Source organism: Notolabrus celidotus, chromosome 4 (assembly GCF_009762535.1).
Source record: "Notolabrus celidotus isolate fNotCel1 chromosome 4, fNotCel1.pri, whole genome shotgun sequence".
NCBI classification, from domain to species: Eukaryota; Metazoa; Chordata; class Actinopteri; order Labriformes; family Labridae; genus Notolabrus; species Notolabrus celidotus.
The window spans coordinates 34,891,758-34,919,514 of record NC_048275.1 but is presented as its reverse complement, the minus strand read 5'-3'; the positions used below and the strand labels follow the sequence as shown (position 1 = coordinate 34,919,514).

Below are 27,757 nucleotides of genomic sequence, written 5' to 3'. Positions count from 1 at the left end.
GCTTTGTTTTTTTTGTGTGGAGTCAGGAACAACGCAGTTATGCAGATCCAAAGGACACTGAATAAAAGCCTTTATGACTTGCACAGCAGGACACGCGCATGTAGGCTTTGCATGTAGTCTTCAATTCTGTAATTTAGCATTACTATTATCAGAGTCAATCAAATCCCAATCCAATTAAAGGGTTAGTTGTTGGAAGTAGGTTAAATGATTCCGGTTTTGCAGACTTGCCCAAATGCTATGTTTCCTCCTTATATAATCCTCTCTAATTTGTCTGCACATTATCCGGTGAGAAGAGCGTGTCAGTGAAACAGTTACCTGATAAGAGATAATTAAGTTGAGCTGTTAATCACAGCAGTGTGTGAACCTTATGAAGGGACCAGTGAACTCAACGAGGCTCACTAATTGACTGCCTGTTGTTTCTCTAGCAATTTAAACTGCTCCACCTAGTGGCCGATCGGCCCAACGAGACGTCTGGACGCAACTGCTTTCATCCTCCATTTATAAATTATTTATTTCTTTGTCACCGTGAGAAATAAAGTGCCAGTGTGGAGCAGGGACAGCAGCAGCTCCGCAGCACTTGCAGCGGTGGATCGCCGGAGACGGAGCGCTCTCACTCACTGAGGGGATAAGTTGAGCGGGAGACGCCGCTGACCTGCGAGCATCCTCCGGGGAAACTGTGCATTTGACTCGCTTAACGAGCGTCAGTTTCCATCTCTTCACCGCTGATCATTTGTTGCTGTCGTGGCTGCGTTGTCCAGCGGTCCGAAGGCTGTGCACGGCAGCGCACTGACGGATACAGAGACCACGAGGATCACAGGTGATTTATTACAATTCAGCTTGTCTTCTGCTGTGGAGGGATACTGCTTTTTATTTATGCATGTCAGTGAAATTTATCTCAGTGTTTAGCTTAGTTTAACTGTGGAAGCTCTGTTGAATTGAGTATGTAAGTAAAGATTTCACTCACACAAGCCTGTCCTAAAATTAAACTGCATCCATCACTTTTCATTTATATGTAAATGAGCTAGTTTTGAGGATTTAATTGCGGCTGTAGGGGCTGTTGCGCCTGTAGAAAGCACATATATGTGTCACTGTAAGTGAACTGTGTGGGTATTTGGATGTAAACAGGGCTAAGGCTGCTCGAAGCAGCATCAGAAGGATTTCAGTGGCTGCACAAAGAGTCAGCCTGCCCACACTCCACAGAATGCTACATCCTGTCAACTCAGGCTCTAACAGCAGAGTAGGCAGCCGAAAAACGTACTACACTGTACTGTTCATTTAACAAACTCAGGGTGTCCAGCGGAGGAGGTGGATGGGTGTTGCAGGGTGTCAAATTGTATTTTATTTTTGAACGGAGCTACAGAGTTTTATTGTCATTTCCAAACATAGTCTTTAAATATATTTCTTCATGTCAACTCTGCAGCTGTGATTGAGTTGCACTCCATCTCAGGGTGTTAAACAAACGACTTAGTTATGCATTTCTATTAATTAATTTTCTTTTCTTAGAAACATGAACACAACCCTGCTGATTTACACTCTCCTCCTCATCCTCCTGTGCATTTCCTGCTGCAGACTTCCGGGCAGGCTTTGAGCAAATTCTCACCTTGCTCCTGCACACACAATCTTAAGATTATATGACAGTTTTGCAAGGCCTGTTGGTTTTGCATTTTATGTGTAGGCCAACTTGTCTTTGATTTGGGTCACTCATAAGATTTACAGTCAGAGGATAAAATTCAATTAGGCAGCCCTGCAGCAATCTTTACTCACTGGCAGATGGCTTAATACTCTTGGATCCTGCCTTAGTGTCCCTTATTGCTCTAATTGGATTTCTTCATTTCACACTGTTTATCCATACAAAAATGAGTTTTTAAACATGGCATCATTAATTCAATACTTCCTCAGCCCTGTCAGATCCAAGCCCACTAGCCACCACTGTCTAAACATTTCACGTCTCATCCCTGATGATCTGCTTTGTCATAAATTGAAGTAGACCTCTTAGTAAATTTCTGCATCCCCAATGTGCTGTTGATGGCATGTTGGGATGTTGAAATGGTGAATTTAGGAGGATCCGCAATGTGAAATAAATGATGTACATACAGCGATGAAGGCATTTTATCTGTCTGAGTTAATTCTTGCCCTGAGGAGATGGTTTTCCTTTGAATGACATCCAGTTGGATTCCACAGAGGGACATGGCAGGAGTTTTATTCTCCGAGACAATGTGAATGTTAAGTGAGTTTTGGAGGCTCGCTGTCAGACCTACATTACTGCCGAGAACAACGGTAGCCTCAAACAGAAATCAAAAACAAGAAGGATGTTGTATCCACCACTGTATCTTCAGCCACCGTGTAGCTTGGAGCAGTCAGATCAAATTTGCAAATATTCCTCAAAACACTGCCCTCCAGAACGAATGCTAATAACACACAAACAAAAACATCTTGTGTGTAAAAATTCCTGGAGATGAAAGCACTGCCTCAGTACATTTGTCCTTATTAACAGCATTATTGTGTGAGTGTGACAGCTATCAAGCTCCCTGGAAGAATCTTTCCTGAGTGACAGAGGATGAGGCGACAGACAGAACAACCTGAACACGACTTAACTGCTGCACTTTGTGTTATTGAATTCTTGCCAGTTCAATCTATGTGAATAACAGTGTCTTATTAGTCCAGCTCGAGCTGAAATTTCACTCAGAGCTCAGGTTGTTGTGTCAAGTCTTATGGGCTGCATTTGCTCTACTGGGTAATGAAAACGACAATAATTCATGAGTCATAAATCAATGTGATGGTGAGCATCATTGAACCGTGAACTAACAGCCAGGTTGGATTCCTGCTTGATTAATCTCTGTGTCTGCACCTCACTGATCAAACCGGGTATGTTCAGTAGCCTGAGATGTAAACAGAACTTTGGCCTTTGACAGAGGGGCTTATATCCTCATTGATGCTAATGACTGATCCCACACCTACTGGCAAATACTGGGGCTAATAACCAGTTAATTCTCTGTAGTGCAGGAAGCCACTGTAACGTTTAAATGTCAATGAAAAGGGGAAATATCATCAGTCCTTCAAAGTGTGAGCAGAGAAAAACACAGTCAGGCTCACTGTGTTAATAATAACAAACTGTTATAGTGAATTCAGTCATGTTTCACCAGTAGCAGAAATTCAGAGTGACGTCTACTCAGCGTGTTCATTGCTGCTTGAAGGGAGGGACTGGATATTGAAGCACCTTCTCATTCAAGGGTTTGTATTTGTTTTAATGATTATAAACACTGTAGATTAATACTGAAGACATCAAAACTATGAAAGAACATTATGGAATTATTAAATTAACAAAACTTGTTAAACAAAGCAGAATATGTTTTATATTTTAGATTCTGTAAAGTAGCCCCCTTTTTCCTTCATGACAGCTTTGTACACTCACGGGCTGTTTCCCGAAACGACCTGCAACATACTACTTACTAATGTAGTAGGCAGTAGGTATTGCCTACTACATACTGCGTTTGAATTTAGTATGTAATATGACTGTTCTGTTCGATCTGTGTTGCAGTACGCTGGGTCAGGCGTCACTGGATTTCCGGTTTCGGAAAGTGGAAGTAAACAACATCCAAGCTGATAGATAAACTGCCTCATTAGCATCACTTATGATTTAAAAAGTTAAGAAGTGGTTTATATGTAATTTGATAACTTCCACAGCACCCAAAAAAAGATTTCCTCCCGTCAAGAAAGAAGGAAAAAGAAAAAGCGGAACGAGCGCTGTGCATTATGGGAAACATTACGCGAGGCAGACTGGTCCGATGCATGCTGTGAAATTTTCCTGAATCAGTAGACAACCGGGGAGTTTTGGCATACTGCAGATTTTGCTCTTGTTCACATACTGCATACTGAATTTTGGCCAAATCAGTACGTACTGCTAGTATAGTAGGCGGTTTTGGAAACAACCTTTGTATTCTCTCAGTCTGCTTCATGAAGTGGTCTCCTGGAATAGTTTTGAATGAACAAGTGCCATGTCAAAAGTTAATTTGTAGAATGACTTGCCTTCTTAAAGCTGGGGTTGGCAGTCAGATTTAGATACACTTTTTGTTATACTGGTTAAAATGATCTTTATGTCCTGATGGCAATCAATACATAATGTGTTCCTAAAAAAGAGGTAATAAAAGCCTCTATCTACAGCCGGAGTAAACCTGGGAAAACACCAACCAATCCCTGCCATCAGGAGCCAAATGATGAAACCAATCAAATCCCGTTCTGCCGTTCTGCCCGCCTCCTGCAGAGCGTACATTTCATGTTTGTTTGTGTTTTTAACTTTCACTATGAAAATGTTTTGGTGTTTTCTTACTGCTGAGTGAGACATGAGTTGACGTAGTGCAAAACACAAACCATGTGCTGAGGACCGGTTTTGAATCAGTCACCATCATATGGTCGCGAATCAGTGGTGCTGGTGTATGTGAGCGGGGGCGTCATTTTGGAGGAGCTCCGAGGGGAGGGGAGGGGAGGGGGGGAGGGGTTAGACGGAGTCCTGAGGAAATGCTACATTCAAATTCATGCTAGTTTTCCGTGACTACCAACCCTAGCATTATTGTGTTTGAGACCAACAGTTGTGTTGTACTGACTACTGTTGTAATCCAGATTATGGCAAAACCAGATTATTTGATAGTTTTGATGTCTTCAGTATTAATCTACAATGTTGAAAATAATTCAAATAAATGAAACCCATTGAATGAGAAGGTGTGTCCAAAGTAGAGTAGTGTATATATTATAATCTGTTGATTATATGCACTTCATGTTACCTGGTTACTGCTTGGCCCACTTCAGTTCTTGCAGCCACACAGGCTCCTTTAAGGAGCAGGATAAATGTAGAAACAAGGAAACCACATGCACACTTAGCTCCGTGCAGTTAAAGAGATAAATGTGGCTTACAAGACAAAACCAGCTGATTTTCTGGTGTTTATAAAGATCTGTTTTACGAGATAATGATTTGGATCTGACTAGAGTAAATTATGGAGTTGATTTTCCACTAACTGGCTGATTTTTTACTCTGAAGTGGGTGTTGAAAGGTACCAGTGGTGAAAATTAACTCAGTGATGTTGACTCATAGAAATCCTTGTATAAGGGTTAATTGTTGTCATTCTTCTCTAATGCTCTGCTGAGGATGAGCTAGCTCAGTTCACATGTGTGAGGAGTTCATGAGTTCACTGAGGCAACATTTGGACTGGAGCAGGGCTGGTTTGAACAGAATTACATCATGAGGTGCTGATCCTGAAACCGACTGAAGAGACCAGCTGATGCAGTTACAGCAAATAAGTCAAAATAATATTTACAAATTGCCGGTATGATAGTGGATAACACAAGTTTCTACCATGTGCTGCAGAGATCTGAAGAGGCTCAATGTACTGTGTGATTTTGTCAGATTGGTCAATGTTTTCTTTTGTTTAGCCAGAACATTTTTGCAAGTAGCCTATTCGAGTTAGAGCAGTGAAGCAAAGCAAACAGGATAAAAAACAGTGTTCTCTGCATTGCTGGGGGGGAACAAATAAATCAATGACCTTTCACTTAATGGCTCATATGCAAACGTATAAATGCAAGAATGCTTTCCATCACTTGCACCAGAGGAGACAAACAAAAAATCTCTAGTGCATCATGGAATTTTAACAGAACTGGTAAAAATGACGCGTTTATGTTCCAATCTGGCTGCACAGTTACACCACACATGAGACAGATTATGTTGTGAAGGTAAGAATTCAGGAAAAAATTGAACTCCTTTTATTTCAAGACGGCATAAAGATATCATGAAAGAGCAAACGATTCGTTTAGGAGTCACAGAGAAGGAATTTATTTGTGGAATAAACAACAGATATTGAAGGGAATGGCTGCTTGAAGTTGTTCTTGTCTCATTGTTAACAAAGACCGTTTAAGAAAGATGAAAACTGTTTCTCAGTGATTTTAATTTCTCAGTGGAATTTCGCCCTGAGCCCATTTATTTCTGCTGAAGATATTTCATTTTGTTTATCACAGATTTAACAGATTCTTTTTAGGCTTTGTAATTCGTTAAAACTATCCGTCAGATGTAAAGAGCTGCATCAGATTCTTTCAGAAATATGAAATTACACAGTTGTTGCTCTCTGCACTTTTACCCGTGTAGAGAAAAAAACAGTGCATGTGTGTAACTTGATGCAACAGAGCTCAGCGACTTGGCGAGCAAGGCCTTTATTCTGAGTTGTGTTTGGAGGAGGAATAAGGAAAAGCTTGAGGCTGTTTTTGTGCTTAAATGTTGTGCAGATAGTTACTGACTATAGGTGCCGGTTAGTATAGCAACACTGTGAGACATTTTACACCATGCTTTAAACACTGCAGACAATGGCTTAACTGAACAACCCACAATGTACACAGCCACCATTGGCCTTAATGTACTAAGAGACTGTGAGCCTGTAGAATACAGCCTGGAGCAAATCAAATAACACACTCACACAGAGCGGGCTCAGAATTAACAGTTCATGTTAAATGTTGTGAAAGACTGAGCAGTGAGAACAACAGTGAGGCTCATTCATGTCTTTTAATAATTTCCTGCACAACAGTAGACCTGAAGAAGCGAGAAGTGCCTTTGGTCACACTTATTAACTCTCTTTCAGTCCGGTTAAGTCATTGCTTGTATTTTATTTTTTTCAGTTGTGAGAGAAATGTGGGTCCAAGACCACCAGCCTCGTCCTCTGAATATTTTGGTACTGTGTAGTTTGTTCCCTGTTGAAACCAGCTTGAGGGCCACCCATTGCTCAGCCCTGATGGAGAGTACAGCAGAGCAGCAGGAGCAGCAGTCGCAGCATTAACTGCATGACAGCTAGTAACAGCTGTTAAGGTGGAGAGGTGAGGCTGAGAAAAACCAAATGAGGTCCTTTTACTAATGAGGCTTGGGCTCATCTTGCTCTCCCTCTCTTTCAGCTGCAGCAGTGTTATCGGTATGCACCTCGTTCTGCTTCCTCTCAGTTCCACAGCAGCTCCAAGGATTCTGCCTCAAACATCGCAATTCAGCTAAAACGTTGCTCAAACACCAGTCGTGCAAGCAGTCAATTTTAGGCTTCTCCCTAAGAATGGATCAGAATACATGAATACCAAAACGCTTAAAACATACGGAGAGACTTTAGCTTCATTGTTGGTGTCAGACAGGATGAATGTGTCTGGCTGTTCCATGTCCTTATCAAACACATACCTGAGCATTAATCAACACTTTGTTTGTTTTCACTTCATGTTAAGACCTCCTAAATGTTGTGTAGCTGGCTGAGTTCACTGAGTTTGACGAATCAGTCAATACGGCGAACTGTCCTCTCACCCTTTTTCAAAATAAGCTCCAAACATGAACATATCTGGAGCCTGTTTAACCAAGCTCAGCCATGATGACACCCAACATTTACTGAGGAAATAAATGGAAGTAGGCCACCGACAGCAGGAAAACATCATAGCATGCATTTAAATTTCAAGATGCGGCAGTAAATCAAGTGAGCACATGACAGAAACTGAAGCCTTCTCTAAAATGTACAGTTTCTGCGACATTGGCGGTTTATCCTGAGAGTTGACATGAGTCGAGCTCTTTAGTTTTTGGCTCTGTGAAAGATTTAAAGCTGCAGGTAGGCGCTGTGCTTTGACTTTTGTGTCTCACACATGAAGATTCTCTTTATTTAGAGAAACTTTGATATGCATTCAGCTCCATACAAAAGCAGAAGCAGGTCTGGCTTTACTTTATAGTATATTCAGCTACTGCGTCAGCCATATTAAGTTCATCTTTCCAGACTGGAATTATGTTCCATTTTCAAATCAATGTTTTCTTTTGAGCAGATGACAGAGATTCATTTAAAAAAGCAGACATTGATCCTGAGTCTTTGTTCCATACGGGGAGCAGGAGCTTAAAAGTGTTAGATTCAGGTCTTTGCCCATTTTCCTCTTACTCTGTCGCTGCTGGGACCGATTGATGCAGGGAGGTGCTACAGTATGAAGCGCTATCGATTTCTTAGCATGGCCCTTTTAAAACTCTCCGTCCTGATGATCCAAAGCACTGATCCTACAGACTTGCGTCACACTCAGCAGGATGGGAAAGGCCTCTGAAGTCGCCACATTTCCTGCTCTGTTGTGAATGAAATAAACCCCACACCTGGGATAGGAAGTGACAAAATACAGAGCACATAACCCCAGTTTAATTTTCTCTTTCCAGATGGACAGGCTCACACCTGAGATGTGAACTGTGTTATGTGAGCCAAGGTGTTTTCCCACCTCGCTGGTGGTGGGGAGAGATGCTGCACTACGTTGCCATGACAGCAGAAGTTTTCTTTGTTCTCGGGTTCCTGATGAGCAGCGCTCAGTGTAACCCTATAGCGACCTTACCAGCAAGCCGAGAGCGTCTAGAAAGGGTGTTGACCCAAGCCAGGGAGGACAAACATCAGGAGCAGCAGGCCCCAGAGGAGCTCCTGGGATACGGCTCTCAGCAGCAGCAGCAGGAGGAAATCAATGCCTTAGGCCCCAACAAGACCACCGTCAGCCGCTCCAGGCCCAACCTCAACGCCCAGACACGAAAACTGAAGGGCGGGAAGCTTCAGGAGCAGTGGAGTGAAGCAGACAGCCTGAACCAAATAGACGAAGGGCCCACCAGTGACGTCACGCTGTCCCTGGACGCCATCGACGAGTATGCTTACCCAGACTACCGGGGGAAGGGATGCATGGATGAGAGCGGCTTTGTGTTTGCCATCGGCGAGCAGTTCACTCCGGGCCCCTCGACATGCCCTTGCCTCTGCACAGACGAAGGCCCGATGTGCTCCAAGCCAGAATGTCCCAAGGTTCACCCTCGCTGCATTAAAGTGGACACTAGCCAATGCTGCCCGCAGTGCAAGGAGAAAAAGAACTACTGTGAGTTTCGGGGGAAGATCTACACCTCTCTGGAAGAGTTTCAGGTGAACCTATTTATTGCATTCACTCACTTTTGACATGCTGGAATACAGAACTGCTAGCTAAACACTCCTTGATGTTAATGGGGTTTAGCACAGGCACTGCACAGATACTAGTTACCTTTCTTCACAGCATGTGAGCGAGCAGGCAGGCAGATTTATAATGGCAAAGGTCAGCACTTGTCTTCTTTCTTACACAATGCTGGAGCATAACTGCAGGCTGAATTTAGCAATGCAGCTTCAGCAGAGTGTTTCCATACTCAGTTTGTTGGTACACACGTTATAGAGTTACAGTTGTAATAATATTATATCCCTGCAGAGCGTGATGCTGCATGCAGGTGTTTATGTGGAGCCACAGAGACACCTTTAATGTTTCATCTTCTGACACTTTGAGAGGTTTGACTCAGGATCACACTACAATCCTGGATTCACTTTCTCTAATAAGACGCTCCATAAATCAGCTCCTAATGCTCCCCTTTATGCTGGTGAGTGTCTCAGTATGAGGTTAAGGCTAATATGGGATTTTCTTCCTTTAACTTAGAGTATTACCGACAGCTCTATGTCGAGCCTTTGCTGAGGGAAATCTACGCTCCACTTACACAAGTAGCATACGTCAGCCTTTGTGCTGTAAGGTGTGGAGTGGGGTGCTTTGAAACCAAGCAACAGGCACATTTTTATGCTTGATTGCTAAGTTCTGGGGCATTGTACTAAGTGCTGCCTCTCTCCATTTTTCACAGTGGAGTGCCATGCGGAGGCGCAAGCCTTTGCAATCTACAGCAATACTGGTAGAATTAACCTTTGGTCTTTTGTTAAGACTAAAGGTTTATGGCTTTATACAAATGGCAGTGAAAAGAAGCCTTTCACAGTGAATGGAGGACCTTAATGTAATTCAATAGTATACTATCAGCACCAGCAATTTGTCTATGTGTTCTATTTCAGGACTTACAGTAACACCCAGTCATTTCTAATGTTCATGTTCTCACACCTCACAAATTGGAGGCATTTTGTTTCCCTCTTTATATAGATTTTTCCATATCCTTATATCCTTTGATTGGATCGTTGAGTTCAATAGTCAGCCCTGCTCTCCCATGAGGTAGTTATTGGCAATGAAGTTTAGATAGATGACTCCCCTGTAGATGTAGTCTGGTGACATTAAAGTCACATGTCTTAAACAAGCCGGAAAGGCAGCAGAGTGTGTGTGCTGTAGATATACACCAGAGTCAAAAGAAAGAGAGGCAGACATTGAGAAAAAGAAAAAGGTGGAGATAAATAAAGCAAGAAAATAACTGGAGGAGACTGTGCTGCCAGAGTGTATGTGACTCTGGGTGGGAATTGTTTATAAGAGTGTTAATAACATATCTTCACTGTTTTCCAGGTATCTCCGTGTGAGAAGTGTCGGTGTGAGCCAAGCGGAGAGGTGTTGTGCTCTGTGTCAGCCTGCCCTCAGACAGAGTGTGTGGATCCAGAGTACGAGCCGGATCAGTGCTGTCCCATCTGCAAGACTGGTGAGTGGAACAACGGCACTTTATTACAATAAAACCGGTCTCCTCATGGGGGCTGCTGGCTAGTGCCACAAAAGCAGACTAGTGTAAAATCTTTTTGCCCAAGGGCACCTCAGCAGGAGTTATGATGGCAACGTAGCACAACATTTTTTTTTGCTGACATAAAGCATGCAGCATGCTGCGCTGCTGAGCCTCAGTCTCTCTGTATATCACATCATATATCAGCTTTGAGATCTATTTCTTTAAGTCCACCTAAAATGTAGCTTATCAGTTATGAGTCATGGGCAGTTTTGTGTAAACACAGGCCTGTGGGTTGTTTTTAGCTCTAAGTTCATATATTACCTCAGTTTATCTAATAGAGACACTTGTGTTATAAATCGCTTGATGCTGTTCACAGCGGGATATTAGATCTGCTTGCATTTCTTCTGATTCTGTGCTCTGAAAGCATGGGGCCATCTGAGAAGAAAGAATTCTGGGGCTCAGAGTCGATTATCTGAAGTTGTTTTGGATGATTCCAGACAGCATGTCCTAGATTATGTCCCCTTGTTTTCTTGGTGTGACTCTAATGCAACATGGCAATGTCAGCAACATTGCTTCCTTCAGCAAAAAGAATGATGACTTGTGATATGTATCTTTGACTTAGAATCTTGAAGTGGTGCAGCCTGTCTACTATAAACAAGAGCAAGCAGCCTGCATGAAGAATCTCTGGGATAGAGCCGACATACTCTGCATTACACCCAGAAACGCTTTCTGCTGAAATAGACACTTATTAGACATTAGTACCATTTTTAGTTAAACTGCAAGCAAACGCTTCCTCCCTCGTGTGGCTTGTAGCATTAAGCATTTACACACAGTGAACACAGGAGAGCTCCATATGATAGACTGTGTAAGTGACATTACTAGAAAGAGTTTGAAGTTATCCTCGAAGGAGAAACACAACGTGTGAGGAGGAATACTTAACCAGACTAAAGAAATGTATTCAGACTAAACCTTCTACTTTATCCATCATGATAACAGCATCATGTGTGATGGATCATTTTGACTCATTGGATCATATAGACATGAGCATTTGCATTTAATGAATGTTCATTACTTGTTATCAATCAGAGGTTGTCTCTCTCAAATTAAAAGCCTGTTTTATAACCTCAGGAGATGAGGAGGTGAAACATTGGTAGTCATGGAGCATTACTAAATCTATTAATATTTGCCTCCTGTAATCTTTGGGAATACATGTTGGGTCCTTTGTTCCCTTTTCTGCTGTTCACCCACTTTTTATATATGCACATATTGATCATGCTGAGATGGCTTTGTGCAGAGTGTGGGCAGTGCTCCATGTTTTCCCCTGTGAAATGCCCAGTTGATTGGCTGGGTCGTGTTCCCAGGCACATCAGTCTAGGAGACAGCTGTAGATACAGTACAGCATGCAGAGATGTCGGAGACTGAAGGGAGCGTGCATCTGTATTCAAAAGTCCCACTTAATCCACGCGCTCATCCAGCCGATAAGGATTTTCAGTTTGGAGATGGCATCTGCCCCGATTAGCATAAGATTATCACATATTACCATTCAATAAACAGAGAATACAATGTCTGGCACAAAGTTACAAAACACAGTTTACCCGATCACAGTCTGAATTAAAAGTGCTTTCTGTGTAGTCCAGTGGGATTATGAGGTTAAAGAGGCACAGAACAGCTGAGTGAGACCTCAGTCTGTGAAACTGTTGTTTATTGTGTTCTGTGGCACTTAGAGAAGCTCTAAACCTGCGCTGTAAACCAGCTGCATGGAGGTAGAAACACGTGGGCTTCCAGGACTGTAGTACTCAGGATTTAATACGTTTGTAGAGTAGGACTAGTCATTGTTTCTTGGAGCGTTGCAACCCAACTGCATATCAATTTACACTCTTTTCTTAGAATGTTATTCTTGATGTACCTGAACAGGAGGGTGTGGAATAATTAAAAAATGCTAGGTTTAAGTCACAGCTGTGGTTTGAGTTATCCTAACTGACGCCTCAGGTCGCCTTTGCTAGTTTTGCTGAGTAGAAAAAGTCAGGGCAGCAAATTTAAAGTGGTGCATCAAAAAACCCTGGACTTATATTCAGACTGAAACCTATACAATGAGTCTATGTCGCATCAACAGATATCTGTTCTCCTCTTTCGTTCAGATGGTATGATCTAGACAGTTTCATGTGCAACCAAACCAGCTTTTAGTAACCTTATAATGCGTCCTGCCACAAAAAAATACCTTGTATACTAACTCCAAATGAATACTGAATACTAAAATTCCTTACTTACTTTTGTGCATTGCCTTTACACTGCCTGGCAGTACCTGCACCCAAATGGACTTGAAGCACTTTGTTACTCTTACTGATCTTGTTTCCTCTTGTCTAGATCTTTGCTTGTGTTGTTCTTGTTCTCATATGTACGTCACTTTGGATAAAAGCGTCTGCTAAATGACATTGTAACATTGTAACATACCTGTACTGAAATAACATGAAACCTTTGTCAACTTTTCAAATATCCTCTATAGTTGTAGTCACATCTTAGTCTTTCAATTTTGCCAAAAAAATGTCTCTCTTTAAAATGATTCATGTAGTCGATCAGATGTTGGTATCAGGGTTGTATGAAGTGTTATATTCATACAACATTTCACTCTTTTAACACTTTTGTGTAATATCTTAAGTTAAATAAGTTTGCTTGTCCCTGCTAAAAGGTCAAAAGAAATAATTCTTGCTCTGACCACTATGCCTTTGTTTTGATTCCCTTGATTTATATAAGAATTTTCCATTAATGCAAAATGAAAGAGCTGCATTTCACTTTTATGACGATCCTTGAATGCACCTGCAGTGACCGGCGCACTTGACAGACTGTCAGTTCACTGCACTCTGAAATGCATCTGCACCTTTCATGACAAGGAGTTGATCCAAACTTACTAAATGTGTCTGATGTATCACCAAACTTTAATAAATCCAGCTGTAGACGGGAGCTTTTTACGGTTATAGCTGCAAAAACGTCAAATAGTAAACAGACGTCCCCCGGTTGGGTCTTGGTCACTTAAGGATGACATATCATGCCCTTTTTCAACCATTTAATACAATCCCTATTTGTCTGAATGAAACATCCTCACCATGTTTCAGTCAAAATATTATATAAATCAAGCTCCAGAGGTGGTTTTAGACCAGCTTTTAACCCCCTGATTTTCTGTGTTAATGTGTGAATGTTTTTTTGTTTTATTGCTGGTAAATGTGAGTTATTAAGCAGTTATTCAGAGCTTATGTACGACAGTTGTTTTATAAGGCCGAAAGAATATCCCTGGCAAAACTGTCCGACAGAACGGACATCAAAAAATCCAAGCATAAACTCAGCATCCAGCTACATATAAACATGAGCTGTTCGTTCTCATTAAAGTAAATCCATGACAGGCTTTAGGGCAGCTCTGAAGGTGTGGCTCGGAAGGTGAGATGTGTGTGATCAGACTCACTAATTAAGGACTGGGTTATCTTATTTCACAATTAGTGAGTGAGTTAATACTCTAGACACCCACGTATATGTGCAAAATACTGAAAAAATTGGTTTTCCATGATAAGTCCCCTTTAACGCACACTGGGGGGTAAAACACATCACTGAAAATGAGACAGATACATAGAGGCGGAGAAAGTTTGTACCCACAGCACACCTGCTGCAGGTAGTCGCCAAGCTAACACTCCCCCCCCCCTTAAATAATAACTCAGTCTGTCACAGAAATGCATCGCTTTTATTTTTAAAGATTAGACGCACAGTGGGGGAAATATGGATTTTGAATGCTCCTCGGTCCGCCACTAACATTTTTGTCTTGTTCATGAAATCAAAACACACGTTCGTCAGAGTTTTGTTATCAGTGATGCACTTCAGCTTGTCAGAGTCAAGTCTTGGTCATGAAAAAATGGGTCGTCGACAAACATTTACCGTAATTTTTGAGATTTCTTTGCTGAAGAAGTTTATGAGAATGACTGTCCTCCTCATTTGTCTCCCTCTGCTGGTGTTTTCCAGATGTCTTGGACATCAAACTGTTAATTAGGCAGAGTGGATGATCTTTGTCTGGGTATGTGTTAATAACCCTTCTTTGACAGGGAATATTTCGGGCTCTGGTTTGATGAAAGGGGCTGCTGCAGTTGTCACCATGTAAACAGGAGCTGTCAACATTCTCCGCCATCAGCTAACACCTTTGATAGATTCAGACGCTGCTGTCTGCTGGTCACCTTCTGTCTACTGGAGAAAAACATGGAGGTCTGTGACGGAGGATAATCCATCAAATACATGCTGCTGAAGATGTACTGTCACATGATTCCATTTGCAGTTTCATTTATTTCATTCTGGACTTCAAATATGAATAATATTTAACATGCAGAAATGATCTACATAGGGGATACCTCGTATAATAATGACGTGACCCAAGGTAAATGAGACATTACTCTAAAGACAGCACTGATCTGCCTTCAGCTCTTATCAATATCAAGAAGAAGACACATCGGATTTCACTTTGTCTTTTATTCATGATGCTTCTTTGCCAGGTATTACAGATGCTGTGATTTAAATGATGAAGATCAATGATTGTCAGCTCCCATCTCGCCGCTGTTGATCATGCTGCGCTCACTGCGAGTAAGAACCGGCGTGGTATCTCCATGATGAAATAGCGATGATGTAAAATAAGGTTATTGGAGGTTGTCAGAGAGTTCCCGTTCAGGTGGTGTTGTTTGTCTTATTTACAGATGTTGTGTGAAGTGCAGACAGATGTGAAGACCTCTCAGGACCCCTTCTGCATCTGCAGCGCCACATCAAAGCTCGGTTAATTAATGGGAATTAAAGGCAGGATATGATGAGTGATGCCACCGAGACGGAAAGAAAAGTGTATCAGAGTTTCAAAGTGTTTTGATCTCAAAAGAGGGGAGAAAAAGGCACAAACATCAGATCTGTAGAGAAAAGTATGATTGACTTTTTCTCAACAAGTAATCTTTGTTGTCTTTCACACTAAAGGCCCTCTCCTCTCTACTATTCCCCCAACTATTGATATAAATCATTATGAAGTATTTCATAAGTTCATCAAATATGCACAGGCATTATCTTGGCCTTTCAGGCATGCAAAATCAATGCTTATGGCAGAGCACCCTGTCTCAGATGTGTTATTCAGCCTGTATGAGAGGAGACACTTGGGGAAGAGCCAAGGGAGAGAGATGAAAGTGAGAGGTATCGCTAACATCCACCCCAGACAGTTGTTCATGAATATCAAAGAACAGCTGTGAATGGAGGCAGGTTCTCATCATTTTTTACTCATTATCTCAAAGCACTGGAACACATTGCAATTAAATGGTGTCATACCCTGGAAAAGTTTGTCACCATCAATCACTCGCCAACAGAAAGTTTAATTAAACTAAATTGATTATTTCAAAGAACACCTTCTCAAAACAAGTCAAAGAGGGAAAACATGTTATCTTTATTTTCCTCCGTTCTTCGTCTTGACATGTTTGACAGCATTTGGTTTAAAAGGCAGGGGAGAGCTGGTTGTAATTTTTCTCCAGTTATTTTCTCTCCAGCAGCATATTCTTCTGAAGAAAACGATTTATGCAGAAGAGGCCGTCTTGTTAGCACCTCTGCCCGTGTCCCCCCTCCCTCTTGTCCTGTGCTCTTACCGGGTATCGCCTTGGTAACGCATGAGGAAACAAGTGGTGCTCTTCAAGACTCAGACATTAGGGTCAACACTAATCTGGGTGGTGGGGAGGGGTGATAAACAGTCTGAACCCCAGCCAGAATCACTCCTGAAAGGGCAACACAAGACATGGTAGCCTGTTTGCCAAGAGGGATAGAGACTCATTCAAATGAAGACAGGCGTGATTCATGAAGGGCCTTTTAACACGCGGCAGGTTTTTTATTTTCCTGTTCTAAACAAAGCATGAAAAAGAGGAAGGGACATGTTTTGGTCTGTCTATTTGAAGCTGCCTCCATCATCCTGATATCACAGACAAGCAATAACGTAGCAAACAGAGCATGTGTGCTGGGACCTGCATGGCTCTGTATCTACACCTGTCTGCTAACACGTATGGAGGATTACTGGAAGATGCATAACACTGTAAATTTCTGCATCCTTGCAAGAAGGTGCTTCAATGTTTTCAGGATTTTCAAATAGTACGCGCGACCTTTACAAGATGAATGATTGACGGCTTGGTACACAGTTGAAGGAAAATCAGCCTCACTTCTCAAAACAAGATAATGACCAGGACTCACGTTGTTATTTTTAACTCTGACTCAGTTGCAGCTGTGTTTCCTACGATATAAAGGTTTCACTCCTCCACAGATTGTTATTCTAAAGGCATTTTTCGACAGCAGGAACTTTACCCAGGAACTAGGAACTTTACCCCTGAACTACGTGCGTTTCAACCAGACAAACCAGGGTCTAAATTTAGTTCTGGGGTAGTTAATCTTCCCCCTGAGAAGCCCCTGCTAGGGGGGTTGGTACTTTTCAAAGGTCCCGGGGCTTTTGGGGGGCAGGGCCTGCAATGCTGAACTTGTCTGATTGGTAGATTAACCGCAGTGGTTTTATTCCGCCTGCCGTCCACAATAACATCACACACATCTGTGATTCTCTTGATTTCTCTTTCTTTCATTAGTTTTCATTTGTTCTATCTTTTTTGTATGTGTGTGTACTTTTCAAAAGAAGAAGCTGTGATTCTCTTGATTTAGCAGCTTTTAAGAGTAGTCTTCTCTCAGCCCACCATGGATGTGTTTCTCCCGGTGTTATGGTTTTAAAAGTGACCCTGTAAACTGGAGACCTTCAGCTGAACGTGTCAAAAAAGCATTTAATGATCATCTAAAGATGTTTATGAGGGATGCATCCGGCTGAGAGTCTCCACTTAACAGGGTCGCTGTTTAAACCAAAACACCGGCCGATCTCTGCAACAGCTTTTTGAGTTCAAAAGGATTTTAAAGCCGTGTTGAAACGTCTTTGCTACTCGCGCTTTTCTCCTCTCACGTGTTGATTCAGTGAATCCATCTGTGATGAAATATAGCACCATCTAAAACAGTGCCAGCTGAGTCTCTTCATGCTAACAGGCTAACTGTTGTGTTGCTCATAATGATACCTGCCTGATAAGTGACCAGTAACCACACATGCTGTAAAGATGATGACCAGTCCTTTGCACTTGGTCAATTATTACATCTTCATTCTTGTGTTTTTGATTTTGGAGCCCATACAAGCTGTTGAAAGTTCTCCATCTCTTACAAACACAGTATCTGCAGAACCCAAGCATACTAGTCGAACATGATTTTGAGATATCTAAAGCTGGACTGCCTCATTTTTCTTACAGTGATGGATGCTGATCTAAACAGCACCATGGCTGTGCCTTCTAAATAAATCAACGTTTGCAACAAACACAATAAAGATGATCAGAATGAAACCATCAATCATCAGGTATCTGTTTCTAGATGTTACATGATGACTCTTGGTCATGATATAATCCCAAGCGGCAACCTCCGGCAGCGAGAATTGAAGCCAATGCAGAGGTGTAAAAAGACTGCATTTCATCGAGGACCCGCTTGAGGCTGGCTCTGAAATACCGGAAACCAGATACACACAAATCAAAAAAAGCCGATCTTTACAGCAGAAATAAACATGTTTACAGCCTGTAGTCTAGATAGCTCATTTCTCGATCAGCACACACTGTACAGGGGGGAATTTTTTTCATAACGCGGTAATTTTGAAGATATTAAGAATTAAGATTACGAGTTTTCCATTATGAGAGGCACAGCTGACTTGATTGTCAGACGGGAACTCTGTCGCTGTTGGGGAGGAGGCTGAAAGCCCGCCTCTTTACGTCACACTTGCTCGACAGAAGTTAGGTTGAGTTCAGCATTTCCAATATGGCTGCTGCCGCTGATTGGCCTCAAAACAGCTCTTCAGAAACAGATGGGTGATGTCACGGACACTACGTCCATTATTTATACAGTCTATGTGTAATCCTCAATAATATGTCTGTACTGGTTTTATATTTAGATAATTGGAGAGTGGACAGAGGAACATTTTCTGTAATATAATACATTTACTAAAGGCCTAAGTTATTTCCTTCCTCTTTGATTTAATTTGTTCCTCCTCCTTTGCTTCCCAAAGGCCATTTCCATCCCTGGACTCTGAGTTATGATGAAAAAGGGAAGTTAAATGAATGTTAATGATTTGTCACTTTCTGTCTTGACAATAACAGCACTGCTGGATCACTGAGTGGTCAGATTGTTACATGTTTTCTTTCGAATAATGATGTGTTAGCATAACTCTTGATATATTTTCATTTTACTAAAGTAGAGCTTCACAGTACTTGATAATAAATCCCTCACAGATTGACTTCAGAACTTTAATCTATACTCTCTCTGCAGATGAGATAAATGAAGTCTTCCTGTTCAGCCTTTCACCTGGACACCGCTGTGATTTCTGGCCGGGGCCTGTGGCGCCATGCCTGTGAGGAGCATTGGTAGTGACAGTCGTGCTTCTTGTGTGCAGCTGGGCTGTTTAGCCAAAGATTATCTGGGGGAGCAGTTGAGGGAGAACAACGTACGCAAAATGAAAATTCATCTGAGGGTGCGCTATAGAAATGTAAATAACTTCAAAACACACAGGCTGCAGCTTTAATGTGAGGCACTTCATATTTCAAAGTGTTTCACACTGCACATCTTTAAGAAATTATTCATGTTGTTCCTCGATTATAGTCTTTCTTCAAAGTTCCTCCACTTCCAGTCTTTACAAAGCAAGGTCATTTTTATTCTGCATTTATAATGCAAATGTACTTGAGAAATGCATTAGGATGAGTGATTCCTGCTATTCCTCCTTTTCCCACTAACCTATAATGGAGCTAAGCAGGTTTCAGTATTAAGGGGTGTGATGATCTGGATGCATCACATTTCCCTGTCCATTTCCAGGCTCTGCTACAGAGCCAAAAGCCACAGGTGCTAATGGCTATCTTTTTCACATGCTGTCCATGCCAACTTCAAGCGCGCCGTAGTGACAGTTTTAGTCCAACTGTTCATGCACATGCACATGCACAGTCCATTTGTCTGAGCCTCGATAGGTGTCGGTGAAAAGCTCTTGGAAAGCCTGATGTGCCTATAAAAATCTCCTCCAGCCACAGACAGTGAGAGGCAGACAAAAACATAGAGTGATGGAGAGATGGGGATATGTTATGTTAATAAAGCCGTGACAAAAAGGTGGGTGTTATATGAATGGCAGAATAATAAGGTGACATCAATGAGTAAGCACGCTGGTGCCAGGTCCATGCATTAATTAACACAAATGAGTGTCATGCTACTGAGAGCGACTGGCTGACAGGTTGTGGTTTAATCCCGATTCCTTGGGGAAGTACTTTCCATTTATTTTGTAAAGTGCAGGATTATTATTTGAATTTTTCTCTCCAAGGATATCTTTGACATATACGTCTTTTGTGTGAGATGCTAGTGTTCTAAATGCTGCTAATGATGATGAATCAGTAGCGACAGCAGCCTGGGCCACAGGATGAGTTGTTATTCAGATAGGGTGTGTGCGTGTTCATCTGAAGACTTATAAATGTGTTAGGGTTGACATTTTGACAGGCCTCGGCAAACTGTTCACATTGATTGATGTGCCAACGCGCTTCTCCTGGATACTGACATCCAATGAAATGTGGTGGCTGCAGCTGGAAGACTCCCCATTTATCAGCATCTTAATTATACAAGAGAGTGGCTCAAGACCTTGTTAGTTTAAGGGAAATAGCCATTGTTATGCTATACCTGATGTTGAGGAAGCAATTCCAGCAGTGTTTATATTTTGCCATGCAGCTTGGGAGATAATGGATGATTTATGAGCAGTTTTTTCAAGCCACTGGTTGAGGACAGAAGCTCTTTCATTTGACAAAGCCTTCATATTATCATACCAGCGTTGTAAGGTATTTCATAGTAAAAAAACCTATACACTACTGCAGCGTTTAACAGTTGTTTTACAGCACATTTACCTTTATTCATTTTAACAGTAGAATACTGTGTATTAAATTATACTAAATCCCTTAAAATTCACAGTCATTTAACAGTATGTGATCCGTTATTTAACAATTTCATAAATTCAGCTTCTTTTGCATCAATCCTGAAACCGAAAACACCAGAGAATAAATATTTGATCAGATATTTAGTTTATTATAAATCATATTTGTTCATCCTTTTTAAACACAAACATACACATTACAATATCTCTGTCCAAACTCACCTCATGCCTCTTTAACCCATATTAAAATGTAAACATTTTGCTTCTTGACAGGGAGTCCTGCATCCTTTCAAAATAACAGGAATCTTTTAAAAAAATGGAAAACTGCATGTAGGCTTAAAGCAGCAAAAAAAATCACAATTTTAACATTTCACCTCACTTGCGTTCTTTTATTGGTTGACAGGAAGCCTTGCATTCTTTCAAAATAAAAGCATGCTTTATCAAAAATGTGGGCTTAAAGCAGTAAGAAAAAGGGCAAAATAACAGCATCACAAGAACAATGTAATCCCATTTTAAAGCTGAATCTTAATTTGGTTTCATATAACAACTTTCACTGCATTTATTAACATATTTCCAGAAGCTAAATTAAAAGGTATCTAGAAAAGTGTTTTCAAACTACTTCACACAAAGTTTACTAATTGGCTTACTCTCCAGGTTCTCAGAGTTCATTCTGAACTTGCAAGATCTGCACATGGCTTTTTTGCACCATCTGCTTGGAACTTACTTCAAAGCACTTTAAAAATGAATGCACTGGTTTCTTTGAGTCATTTTAAAAACCTTAGTTGTATACTTTTTAACCTCTGATCGCTCCTGTTTTAACTGACTTTGTTTTGACATTACTTTTTAATTGTTGTTTTTCAATTAATCATCATTGTTTTCAGGGGATTTTTTTGTTTGCTTATCTAGCATTTTAATGTTTCTTTTAAATGCTTGGTGTCATTGTAAATGAGGGCTTTCCTCACAATGATTTTTGAGTCTAAATCAAGACAATTAAACTGCATCACAGTTTCCCTGGGAAATGTCTTTTGTACACGTTAATGTTAATACTGCACAACATTAAGAGTGAAGAAGAGAGAAGAGGAGCAAACTGTTGGAAAACAGCTAACCTGACCGAGGCTTGTTGAGCTCTGATTGGTTAGCTAGACATCATGCACAGCTACTTTCAGCAGCCGACTTTGTGAGAAATTATCTGAAATATAAAAAGTTGAATATGTTGTTGAGAACAAAAACAATGCTGAACACTCGTCTGTTAAGGGAGATTAAGATCAATTACTTGGTTGATCTCTGCACAACCTGTTCCCATGAGGTTGACCACAGACTCTGTTCTTTCTGAAGTCTTCCTCGTGAGAACCAGTCTGTCTTTTTACTTGTCAAAAATGAAAATTGTTGGTAAACCTAAAACAATCAGGAGGATGTGGATGGATTGGGACTAGGGTTGCAAAGGGGTGGAAAATTTCCGGTAAATTTCCATGGGAAGTTAAGCTGGGGAATTTTGGAAATATTCCAAATTGGAAATTATGGGAATTTATGGGAATTTAATGGAAAAGTATCATATCCACGCATAAATATTAGTTTTGTTATAAGCAGACATCCATCCAAAATAATACAATTAAAACAGATTTATTTGTAAGTAGAACTTTATCAAGTGTTCAATATTTTATTGAACAATCAATTTTTTCATTGAAGAACAAAAACATGAATTTTGGGTTAAATATTACTCATCCCCCAGACTCGACCCATTCAAAAATTAACAAAAATGCCATCCCAAAAAAGTCCCATTCAAAATGTTAAATTAAAAGAGCCACTCTCCCTCCAAACAAGTACCATTCAAAATGTTAAATTAAAAGTGCCCGTCTCCCTCCAAAAAAGTCCCATTCAAAATGTTAAATAAAAAGTGCATGTAGGGGGCGTGGTCTCAATAGCCCTGCAGTAAGCAGTGTGCTATGTGCATGTGATTGAGGAATAACATATACATTCAACAGCACTTGAATGAAATCTGGTTGTTTTAGTCAGGATTATGCTCAAATATACTTTCCCCAACTATATTTAAGTTCCCTATTAAGAGCCAACCTTCAATTTAGTAAATTCCTGTTTATTCCCATAAATTCCAGTTAATTCCCGTTAATTCCCATGGAAAGTTTCCAACTTTGAAAATTCCTGGAATTTTGCAACCCTAATTGGGACTGAACTTGAAAAGGAAGATGGCTTCTGTTTTCACCCCTTTACTTAAATACAGTTTCATGCTGTTAAATAATCCACTGTTTTTTTGATTCAACAGCATATACAGATATTTTGCATGTGAATGCTAGATATTTTTTCTGTATTTTACAATTTTATTTGTGTTGTGAATGTACAGACGTGTAACAGTGCGAATGAGTGTGCAGTTGATACAAGGACAACATCTTTGTGGTATTTAACGTTTGTCAAAAGGACTTTTTGTACACAACATGCTGGTTCAGAGGTTGTAGCTCCGCAATAAGCCGGAGTTTAGTGGTAGTCTCCAGCTACTCACAGGGCTCCGTTCTTAACAAATACCTTGAACATTAAAAATTTCCATTAGTGAGCTTCAGTTTCCCCCAGAATAATAAGAAAAAATTAACAGTCCCTTGGGGTGCGCCAGGGAACTCTATTAAAGCACTGCGTAACTGTGCTTAATCTGGTTCTTATACACAAATCCCAGTGTGTGCATTACAACCTTGAAGTTGCATTTGGAGGAAGACAGCACTCTGCAACACCAATCCAGAGCGCATGGAACAAAACAGAATTAAAACCTTTATCATTCACATAAAAGGAAATAATTAAGAGTAAGACTCAGAAAAGTGGAAGAGATTATGACGTTAACCAGCTCCTTAAGAATACAGTGTAATCACTGACATCCCAGAATGCATCTCTTTGCTGATGGAGAAGGACTGAAGACTCTTCCTTACATCAACCATGATGGTCACTCAGTCTGAATAGCATGGTAATGATGGCCAACGGGGAAAAGAAGTCTTGAGACGCAGATACAGAGCTGATTGATTCATAGTAGGTGGGAGGAAATGTCAGAAACCAGTAACTGTAAAGTGCCTCCAGTGTTCATATTAATATGGTTCAATGGTATCAGCATGTCTTTCTGTCAGTGATGGTCACTAACACCAGCAAAAACTCACCGTTGTGTGTCTGTTATTTTTTGCACACTGTTTTATGAATCATCAAGGAAACATCCAGATGTTACATTTTTTATTGAGTTTTCCATAAACTTCACCATAATACATTTTGTTTGCAGCACACATTGCAGGGAAACAAATACAAAAACATAGAACAGCTGATAGCAGTATTTAAGTTTGCCATACCCCTCCCATGCCCCACCCTATCCCTCCCCAGCCCTCTCTTCAACCCCACGGCCCAGATCTTACATATGTGATGATCTCATGTGGGGTCAATCTAAGATTGCAAAAATGCCATACATATGGAGCGCCGCCTGCAAGCTAGTTCAGGCAGACAACTGGAGCTGCGCTCATTCATACTGACGCATCATCATCCTCCCTATCAGCTGATCTCAACATCCTCTCATTGGCGGTCTATTTAAGCTGCAAGTCTCCCTGTCTCTGCCTTTGCTTTGACAGTGCTCCTGCTGTCCTGCTCAGTGCTGTGTGAAAACTTGGTACCCAGCTCCTTCCCCGGCATCCACCTGTGGGCTCCAAGGGGGGTTAGTCCTATCTTATTACTCCTAAATGTCTGCATTTAAATAATGTACGAGGAGTAATGAGGTCCGGAGCCCATACGCCAAACACAATACTGTATGCTGCAATAAACTTTATCTTAAGTAAACGTGAGTTGTCTGACTAAAATATGTTGTGATGAGATAATCATTTGTATTAACATTGGAAATATACTTGAAGCAGTATGCAAGGAAGCAAGACAAAACAGTAGGAAACAATAAATAACAATAATAAATCAACAAAAAATTGAAATTGAAATTGAGATTGAAATTGAAAAAAATAAAAATAAAAATTGTGTCATCCGTCCTTCTACTCTGCTATGCTATTGTTCATCTCTATTCAGAGGGACTTGTATGCTGTCATAATATTCTAAAAAGCGGGTCCAAGTCTTACTAAAATTTAGCCTTTCAAGGTGTATTTTACTTTTTCAAGTTTAAGAAAATGCATGGTGTCCCTAATCCATCCAGTAGCTTCACTGGATGGATTAGAGACACCAGAGAGGTAATTTGGCTTTCCAGGAAAGAAGTACGAGATGCCTTGCTATTAAGGAGGTGAATGCATGAGTGTTTTCTTTAAGTAAAAGGATCTCATGGCTTTATCTAAATAGGGTACACATGGGATTGGGAGTGATGTCTGTTTGAAACATCTTAGTATATGCACCAAAAATGCTTGACCAAAATGTATTAAGTCTCGGACAGGACCAGAGCATGTGCATATGGTCTGCAGGTTGGCCTCGACGACCAGGACCTGAGGGGTCTGTATTAGGGAACATATTTGCCAGCCTTGCCCTGGTCCAGTGTACCCTCAACACAACATTAAGCTGTATCAGGCGGTGTCTAGCACAGGGGGAGGAGGTATTTATTAGTTTAAGCACAGCCTCCCATTGTTTAGCTGTAATTTCTTTACCAAAATCAGTTTCCAAAGTCTCTTGATATCCTGAAGTGAGTGAGGAACACAGTTATCTATACTGATATACAAGACAGAAATAAGATGTTTGCGATGTGGGGATAGTGACAGAATATGATCAATTGTGTTATTTGCTGGGAAATTAGGGAAGGAGGAACTACTCTTCTGGACAAAGTGTCTAATTTGTAGATACCTTAAGAAGTGGGGATTGGGTAGATTAAATAACTGAGCCCCTTTTTCCACCCAGAGAAATTCATGAAGGGCAGCACGGAGTCTCTGGTGATCAGTCTCGTCTCAGACTGACGGCGTGAGAGTTTGCTTGGATGTCAGGGAGCTCTCTTAAAGAAACAACAAAAGATGACTAACTGCAGTGAACTCCATGTGGAAATCTGGTTACTGCTACAGATATGGTGTCTAAAAGTAGAAAAGAAAACAATAACTGAAGTCCTGCCCTACTTTCAAACTCGTGTCCCATTGGCCTTCATCCCACGTTGTGTTTGCACATGGAGGATTTTCTTTCATTAGTCTTTGAGACATGCTGTAATACGTTGCAGGGTAATTCTGCTCCTTTTTGCTATCATGTACTCTTAATGCTCTTTATCTATATTAATATCTGTGTGATGTAAGAAGCACTCTGTCAGAGCACTGACCTCCTCCAGCTTCATCCTGATAATAGGCTCAAATAATCACAAAAAGAAGTAAAATGCTCTGTACATTTTATTTAATGAGGTCCTTATATCACCAAGAGCAGGAGTACATACTCAACAGAGAGTCTTCCAGCTTTTTATGGAAACAGGAAGAGAAATAGAGTGAAGGTTTAAAGGCTTTGTGCTCCCTTTAATTACAATAAACAATCCTAAAAAAGACTTCCACGTTCAGGTTTTTCAAATATTAAAATGCATAAATGGAACTCTTCCTGGTGATGGATGGAGCTGAGTAGCTTGTTTCTCTTCTGGTGTCAAGCTGGCTGAAATACGTCTGATCTATGAGGTAACTCTGGTACGGGCGCTGTTTCTGACATTTGAAGAATCAGCACGTTGTTTGTGACAAAGGTCGTGGTGTAAAAGTCCTCAAAGGTCCTCAAGCTGTTAATGAGTGTAAAATAAAATGTCAGTGATAAAACTCTGATGCAGGGTTAATGCAGAGGTTCATATGCAACATAAAGTGACTGTAAATATCAGGAGCAGTAATCGTTGCTGGAGGCAGAACAGGATACATTTTCTATTTTCAGAACGACTGAATGTCCAGGTACCTCGTATATCACCTGCATCAAGGGTGTCTCTGATTGTAGGAGATTTCAAACTGGATTGGACCCTATGACACAAAAGACTGTGACTTTGAGTTGCGTGTTCAGTCCTTTCACTGTGTTTTGCACATTGAATGATGTCCTTGGTGGGCCTCGCAGCAGAAAAATAACACAGACGAGTTTGACCACAATGACACAGTTATTCTTTTCTGTTTGACTCCAGCTCCAACATAAGGACCACTTTTTCCTTTCTTTGTATCCGTACGTCAACTCTAATTTTGAACAATGAAAATAATAATTCAACTTCCTGGAGGATTCTTTTCATTTAGCTCCATTTGCATGTTAAATCCCAGCAGCAGAGCATGTCATGTATTTTAAGGGGTTGGTCCTTGATTATGCAACACTGTGCTGACAACAAAAAGAAGCACTGTAAAAAAAATAGAGAGCAAATCTGGGAAGCCATCTGAACTTATAGAATGAATCAAAGTGTCTATTTTCTGTTTGCTCTACTTCTGCTGTTTGTGTCATACCCCCTGCAGGGCCCAATTGCTACGCAGACACAGCAGTGATACCGGCCGGCCGAGAGGTGAAGATTGATGAGTGTACAATCTGCTACTGCACATATGAGGAGGGCACATGGCAAATTGAGCGTCAGGCCACCTGCAGTAAGAACGAGTGCCAGCAGAGCTAGAGACTGGCAGGGTGAGAGGGGACATTGGCACACAGCACCAGCGCCAATCTGCATGAAAACTCCCCGGCCTTTCAACCATTCTACCGGACATCAGGGTTGACAGCAGCCCCTGAGCATTTTAGCGTTTATAGTCACTCCTGTATAACGGAAAAAAAAAAAATCAACTTTTTTGAGAGTTTATAATCTACACACAGAATATCTATTTATCTATGTATTGATTTATTTATGAGCATATATATAAAGGTCATTAATGCTGAACTAGTGAGAGAGTATTTTTTATAACCTCTGTATTTTAATAACTAATGTATTGGACCAGAGGTCATTTAAACAACAGAATGTATAGAACACACACAGCTGTCTTTGGAGGTGAACACCTCAATGTCTCATACGTGGTGTCATCTGCCAAATCATGACACCTGTCCCTCTTACACCAAAGTGCAGACTGGACCATGTGCGATCCGTTCAGGAGTGATGGGTAAGAATCGGCTGTGTAGGACAAAAAGAAGGACATTCAGCAGGACTCGACTGTTTCCTGATTTCTTTATCTTTGGGTTGTTGAAACGTGTTTTCATTTGGGAGTGCTTTTTTGTATTTCTCTCGTCTCTCTGTATGTTTATGTTTCAAATCAATAAACAAATGAATAAATGCCAACCACCTTAAGGTCTAGTCTTTGCTCAGTGCACATTTACTGACTACCAAATGAATATCATGAAGTCAAAGTATAGATCCTCCTGGTCAAACATTCCTCCAATACAAGTGGAAGTTGTTCAGTCAG

The 27,757-nt window shown here is 40.9% G+C and overlaps 1 protein-coding gene across 3 annotated transcripts; it reads left to right on the top strand.

Annotated features, from left to right (window-relative positions):
• Positions 1-454: 454 nt before the first annotated feature.
• Positions 455-27,623, top strand: vwc2 (von Willebrand factor C domain containing 2). 3 transcript variants are annotated; one of them, XM_034682158.1, is made up of 6 exons: positions 455-817; positions 6,655-6,849; positions 6,925-6,941; positions 8,189-8,921; positions 10,291-10,420; positions 26,831-27,623. In XM_034682158.1, exons 4-6 carry the CDS (start codon positions 8,268-8,270, stop codon positions 26,980-26,982), a joined length of 936 nt encoding a protein of 311 aa, XP_034538049.1. In that variant the 5' UTR covers positions 455-817; positions 6,655-6,849; positions 6,925-6,941; positions 8,189-8,267; the 3' UTR covers positions 26,983-27,623. The 3 variants fall into 3 exon arrangements, with proteins under 3 accessions (XP_034538049.1, XP_034538050.1, XP_034538048.1); XM_034682159.1 differs by lacking the exon at positions 6,925-6,941; XM_034682157.1 differs by lacking the exons at positions 6,655-6,849; positions 6,925-6,941.
• Positions 27,624-27,757: the final 134 nt, after the last annotated feature.